Below are 6,994 nucleotides of genomic sequence, written 5' to 3'. Positions count from 1 at the left end.
ATGAAAGGGGTGTGGGAAAGGCAAATAACTTAGTATTATTATGAAAACTGTTTTGATCTAGTAATGGGCCCCTGGAAAGGCACACTTTGAGAACCATTAGAGAGAAAACTATTTTGGACAAGGTTTATGCTTCAGGATTCCTCTATACATTGCTCGCATAAGAGGCCAGAGTGAAGGAGTAAAAGTAACAGCATGGAGACAGCCTCTTTTTCTACTGTGCTAAGCAATGCGGAGTCTCGCCGTAACCCAAGATGGCAACCGTCACTTGCATTTCAGTCCGTACAAGGCGTCACACAACGCGACAGCGACGCGCTCTCTCCCCGAGAGTTCCACTACATTTCCCAGGATGCTTTGCCAACGGCGTCGCCATTGGTTGGTGCCGAGGGAAGTGCACTTGACTGAGCGGAAATAGAAGATCCCGGAGACTGGGAAGGTGAAGACTAGAGGAGCTGGGGACCTGTGAGTAGTTACCTGGGACTGTCCGTTTTGGCTCTGAGGGACTCAGCTAGAGGATGAACTGTTGGGAAACGTAGGGTGGCCCCGCCTTAACCCTGGGTACTCAAACTCGCGTTCTTCCACTAGATCTGGGGGCAGGGAGAAACAAAACATTGCTGTGGAGGCGAAGTCTTAGTATTAAGATCTTGCTGTTCGAAGTTTTCTTGGGACGAGCTGGGACGAATTCGGACCCTTGTCGCAACACAAGGGGTCGTTGGCGTGATTTTGCTGCGACCAGAGGGGTGAGGGGGCGGGGCTGCTGACGGTCTGACTCAGCTTCTACAGCCGTGGTTCTCAGTTGGCTGTACATTAAAATCACCTGGGATGCCTTTTTAAAAATACAGGTGTTCTGGGCCTAGGCCAGACCAATAAATCATAATCTGTGGAGAATAAGATCTGGGCAGCAGTACTTGCTAAAGCGTCCCAAGTATTATGTTGTCTAGCCAGGGTTGAGAACCACTCTTTCAGTGCCTGAGTCTGACCCCCACGGAGATCCTGTGTAGGACCAGCTGCGCCAGGATTCCCCTTCCACTATAACCTGCGTTGGTTCTATAGCACACATTTGGGTGAAGCGGACGATCACTGTTTTGGCACCGATTGCGTTTTGAGCTCCATCGGAAACTTATCCTTGAGCTTCATACGGTGGTGCTGGAAAGGCAGGCCCGCATTTTTTTATTTACGACCTGGCTATTAATTCCGAATAAAGATTAGGGCCGTTTCATTTTTCTTGCCGTTGTTTTAGCTTATCCTGTTTTTTGCTACCCCGACAAAATTCGAGCAGTGGAAAGAGGAAGAGCCACATTAAAACCGTTCTCTTTTTGCTAATATGAAATTCTGAAAGGAGTCAGTAAAATGTTTGGCATTATTTATGGGCTTATATAACCAATTTTTTAATAATGGATTTCAGCAAAAGGAAGTTAGGGTATGTTTTGTGTTTTGATGCAGAAGTTTGTTCATGCGTGATAGGTAGGATTTTTTTTTTAAATACAGGTTTGCCCTGCTATCCGAAAGTTGAGCATTCCTGTCAAGCCTTTCCTAAGCTGAAATGGCCTAAAGCAAAGATTATCCACACACACACCCCCTTTCCAAAAGGCGGAGTTATACTACTTTGCTTTTATGAAAGACCTACATTAATATTTACCTGTTTTCACTGATTGAAAGAAATCTGAAGGGGATGTTCACTTTTATGAAAACTGTTACCATACTAACGTAGGTCTCTGTTAAAAGCTAAGTGGCATATGGTGGACTTTTGGAAAGTGGTGGATATCTGTATAAGCACCATTACCTAACATGTTTTCTCTTTTCCCAGAGCTTTGGCTTCACCTCCCTCACTGATACAGCATGGGGGAGAAGTCAGAGAACTGTAGGGCTCCAGAGGATCTTTTCAATGGTTTGAAAGTTACAGATCCACAGGAAGCAGAGTGTGCTACCCCTCCGGTTTCCAGTCCCAAAGATCACCATCTTCAGAGCAAGCTGCTCAAGGATGTTGCGGCTCATTCCCAGGAAGACCAGGGAGAAGAGGAGTGTTTTCATGACCTTAGTGCCTCATTTGAGAAGGAGGAGCCAGGAGCAGACAAGGTTGAGAACAAACCTGATGATAATGTGAATTCCTCTGAACTTGATGAAGAATACCTAATAGAACTGGAAAAAAACATGCCAGTTGAGGAGAAACAGGTAAATATTTATTGTGCACGATCTGCCACATAAACTGCTTTTTAAATTGAATAAATGTGGCCGCAGCGGTATCATAGATTGGGTCATCTGTGGTAAAGAGTAACGACGTGCCCGTCTGTGTCCTTTTTGCTTCAGTAATGATGGAGCTGAGATAAATCAGTAGCATGGCAGGGAAACATTCAGCCTCTGCTTAGCAAACATTTCCTTTTTTTTTTTTTTTTTGGTCAACTTTGAGTTCTTAAGTCTGTCTTATATAATTTTTTTCCTAACCTATTTATACCTTTTAGCTTTTTTTAAAAAATGACCTATCAGGGTGCCTGAGTGGCTCAGTAGTTAAGCGTCCGACTCTTGATTTCCGCTCAGGTCATGATCTCAGGGTCGTGAGATCACACCCCACATCAGTCTCCAAACAGGGCATGGAGCCTGTTTAAGATTTTCTCTCTCTCCATCCCTCTCTGCACCCCCCGCCCCTTTAAAAAAAAAAAAAAAAAAATGACCTTATTGATGGTTGGTTGCTGAAATTCCTGTAAGGGACATTTTTTGGTCAGACTTTAGAATTATGGTATGCTGCCTATTTGTGTTAATTCTTTGATAGCAATAAATGACTACCTGAATATCCTAGGTAGTTCGGTTGCAGAGGGCAGTGACTGGGGCCTGTGTTATTTACATAGCGTTCTTGAGGAACAGAATTGTGTGATAGTGTTATTATTTGTTAAGCACCTATAGTGTGTCAGCCACTGAGCTTAAAAAATTATTTGTGTTTTCATGTAATCTACACAACATACCCATGAGACATACTGTTAGCATTCCCCACTAGAGAACAGAACTTAGTAACTGGCCCAAGATCACACATCTAATAAATGGCAGAACTGATTCTCAAACCCAGATCTATTTGATTCTAAAGTATAATGTAAATTTAATAACAAAAGTAGCTGTCTTTCTACAAAGCAGATACACTAATAAAATGTACACTTTCCTGCTGCTTTGCCCCTGGGCCACATTCTTAACTGGGCAAGCCTTCACTTTTGGAGACATAAGTCTTGGTATCCCCCACATATCCTTCCTTCTCATCTCATAAGCAAGGTCATCTAAAGGGTTACCATAATATCTGAGCTTGTCTGCAAAGAATTTGAATGAGATTTGTAGCTTAGGCTTCTGAAGAACTCACTCACTAAACAGGTTATGCTATTTGGGTAACGGGCGGGATACTAATGTGCATTGTTACAGTGGGAGTGGGGAGGTAATGTGACATGGAGAGGAGAATCTTGTCTCTCCTTAGGCATTTTTCATTTTCAAGTCTCCTAGTTTTAACATGCATGTATTAGCTTTTGTACTAATGTGTGCCACCAGAAGAGAAGAATAAAAGGCAAAAATGAGCCAATTTCATAAACTACCTCAGCATAAATGGCTCAGAATATTAAATCGTATACTGTTCGATAATTAGTGAAATGATTTTCCAGAAAGTGAATGTTTGGTTCAGCTTTCATTTTACTGGTGCAGACTTTTTAGAAATGTTGATTAAATGTCTATGTTAAAATGTTAGCAATGCTTTTCTGATACTTAATACTTAATATATCTTTTTTTTTTGCCCTGATACCGAATTTTCTACAGTGCCATTGGTTTGACAGTTGTGTGGTTTGGCTCTGCTTCCCATCCCCCAATTTAGTAAAACGTTGTGTCTCCTGGCCAGGAATCACATTTTAACTTCTATAAGTATTTTAAATAATTTTATTGCCTATAAGTTGAATATTCTGACTAGCACAATACCTTTTAAACTTTTTTCTTCCTTTTAAAAATTAAGATGTAAAAGGTGAAAGATTTATGTGATCTGAAGAGAAACCAGATGTAACTTACATATAGTGAAACTGTTTAAGTTCTGTGTACAGTTCAGGGAGTCTTGACTATATGCACCTGTGTAACATCCTTATCAGGATCCAGAACATCTCCATCATTCCAGAAACTCCCTTTGTGTGCTTCACCACTCCTTCCATCTTTCCACCCCTACCAACCCAGGAACCCACTGTTCTGATTCCTGATAGGTTGGTTTTTTCTGTTCCAGACTTTTGTGTAAATATAATTACTTTTCAAATACAAACATTTTATATTTGTATATCAACCTATGTTTTCATAGCTTAATTTGAAAATTTATAAGAATAACAATATCTCATAGAAACAATGTGCTGTGGTGTTAGCCCCTGTTATATTAACTCCACTAAGGAAACAACATCTGAAGAGTACAGACTGCCTTTACCTAATTGTGGTACTACTCTCTTAGGTAGTTTTATGCTGTTTTGATAAATATCTTTATGAAATTATTAGGAAACCAAAACGGATGAAGAAATGTCTCTTCACTACACATACATTTTGGTTTTATAGGTCATCTGAAACACAGGATACCTATGATTCTTTTAAAATAGACAAAGTTGAGATAATTCAACAACAACAAAATAAACACAAATGGCCAAAAATGTGAAGACTTTCAGCCTCACTAATTATTTATTTATTTATTTATTTATTTAGGGGGGAGAGAGTGCATGCACGTGTACACACACAAACACATATGCAAGCAAGGGGAGAGGTAGAGGGAGAGAGTCATCAAGCAGACTCCTTGCTGAGCATGGAGCCCTACATGGGGCTCAATCTCACAACTCTGAGATCATGACCTGAGCTGAAACCAAGAGTCAGAGGCTTAACTGACTGAGCCATTCAGGCCCCCCTCACTAATAATCCTTAAGTGCAAATTGAAACACTGTTTCATATTTATCTGATGTCAACAATGAGAGGACATAGGAGTGCATGTACTAATTTTGAGAGTTTAAAGTGCTCCGTCATTTCTGTGGGATACGGGTATCAAATTTTTATATGGATGTTTCTTTAGATCAGGGCTATCAATAGAACCTTCTGCAATGATGGGAATTTTCTATATCTACTCTCTTCAATACAGTGGCTACCACATTTTAATAGTCATCAGCTGGAGCATTTGAAATGTGAATAGTAGAGCTAAGGAACTGAATTTTAAAATTTTTTATTTCAGTTCATTTAAATAGTCACATGTGGCTAGTGCGTTCCATATTGGACAGCACAGCTAAACCTCTGATTCTCTTTAGTCATTTAAGAAAGTTACTAGAGATGTGTACAGATGTATGTATAAAGATGAGTTGCAGCATCATTCATAATTTTGAACATTAGAAATAATGTTCAACAAAGGGTATTACTTTAAACATTTTTGCCATTTTTATGCAGCAGCATATTATGCAGTCATTAAAAAGAAAGAAATCTTAATATTGACATGGAAAAAAATGCCTGTAATGTTAAATGAATTAAACAGGTGTGATACTATGGCTTATAATAAGAGATAGGTATTTGGTTTTTGTCCAGTTCCTGGCACAGAGGTCCTAAAACCCTTGGAATTGCCTAATAAGAGATAAGAGTGTAGTTTGTTATTTATAACAAGTCTCTTTCAACCACACACGAGGTGATTTTTGGAAAGTCCCCAAGGATGAGGTCTGGTTGTCAAGAGTTTGGAGCTTTCAGCGCCACCCTACCCCACCCCCACCTCTGGGGAGGGGCCGGGGGCTGGAGGTTGAGGTAATCACTTGGAGACAGTGATTTGACCAGTCGTGCTTATGTACTGAAACCTACATTAAAAACCCAAAAGAAGGGTTCAGAGAGCTTCCACATTGAGTGAACCTGTGGAGGTGCAAGGAGGGTGACACACCCAGAGGGCATGGAAGCTCAGTGCCCCTTCCCACGTGCCTTGTCCTATGCATCTCTTCCAGCTGCCTATTCCCAGAGTTACAGTCTTTAGAATAAACTGGTAATCTAGTAAGTGAACTGTTTTCCTGAGTTTTGTGAGCCTCTTTAGCAATTTAATTGCACCTGAGGAAGAGGTCATGGGAACTTCCAATTTATAGCCCATACCTCAGAAGCAGAGGTGACAGCCTGGACTTGCAGTTGGCATCTGAAGTAGGGGTGGGGTTGGGGCTAGTCTTGTGGCACCGAGCCTTTAATTTGTAGGATCTGACACTATATTCAGGTGGATCGTGTCCAAATTGAGTTAAGTTGCAGGACAGCAGCTGGTGTCTGCTGTAGAGTTGGAGTTGTTGGGTGTAGGGGAAACTCCCACGTATCTGCTCACAGAAGTGTTCCTGTGAGTTTTGACAGTAGAGGAGACACACAAGGTGTTTTCCCTTTACAGCAGGTTATAGAGTGATGTTTCCTTTTAAATTAAAAACTTATGTGAAAATATGTTCATACAGAATAGTTTGGACTGATATGGGATGTGATTATTGCGGAATTTTTATTTATATTTAATATACTTTTTTAAAATTTTTTATTATGTTAATCACCATATATTACATCATTTGTTTTTGATGTAGTGTTCCATGATTCATTGTTTGTTCATAACACCCAGTGCTCCATGCAGAATGTGCCCTCTTTAATACCCATCACCAGGCTAACCCTTCCCCCTACCCTCCTCCCCTCTAGAACCCTCAGTTTGTTTTTCAGAGTCCATCATCTCTCCTGGTTCGTCTCCACCTCTGACTTACTCCCCTTCATTCTTCCTCTCCTGCTATCTTCTTCTTTTTCTTTTTTCTTAAAATATGTTGCATTATTTGTTTCAGAAGTACAGATCTGTGATTCAACAGTCTTGCACAATTCACAGCGCTCACCGTAGCACATACCCTCCCCAATGTCTATCACCCAGCCACCCCATCCCTCCCACCCCCAACCACTCCAGTAACAGTTTGTTCCTGAGATTAAGAATTCCTCATATCAGTGAGGTCATATGATACATGTCTTTCTCTGATTGACTTATTTCACT

At 40.7% G+C, this 6,994-nt stretch overlaps 1 protein-coding gene across 1 annotated transcript in view; it reads left to right on the top strand.

Annotated features, from left to right (window-relative positions):
• The first annotated feature begins 361 nt into the window (after positions 1-361).
• TTC1 (tetratricopeptide repeat domain 1) overlaps positions 362-6,994 on the top strand; it is a 58,368-nt gene continuing 51,735 nt past the window's right edge. The window contains exons 1-2 of the mRNA XM_025867118.2: positions 362-459; positions 1,805-2,169. Coding sequence (XP_025722903.1) covers positions 1,837-2,169 — 333 coding nt within the window. The 5' untranslated portion in view covers positions 362-459; positions 1,805-1,836. The remainder of the gene's footprint in view (positions 460-1,804; positions 2,170-6,994) is intronic.

Source organism: Callorhinus ursinus, unplaced genomic scaffold, assembly GCF_003265705.2.
Source record: "Callorhinus ursinus isolate GAN/ISIS: 27379988/994484 unplaced genomic scaffold, GSC_fseal_2.0 scaffold3, whole genome shotgun sequence".
Taxonomy (NCBI): domain Eukaryota; kingdom Metazoa; phylum Chordata; class Mammalia; order Carnivora; family Otariidae; genus Callorhinus; species Callorhinus ursinus.
The sequence above is the reverse complement of the archived record's forward strand: the minus strand, read 5'-3'. Positions and strand labels throughout refer to the sequence as shown.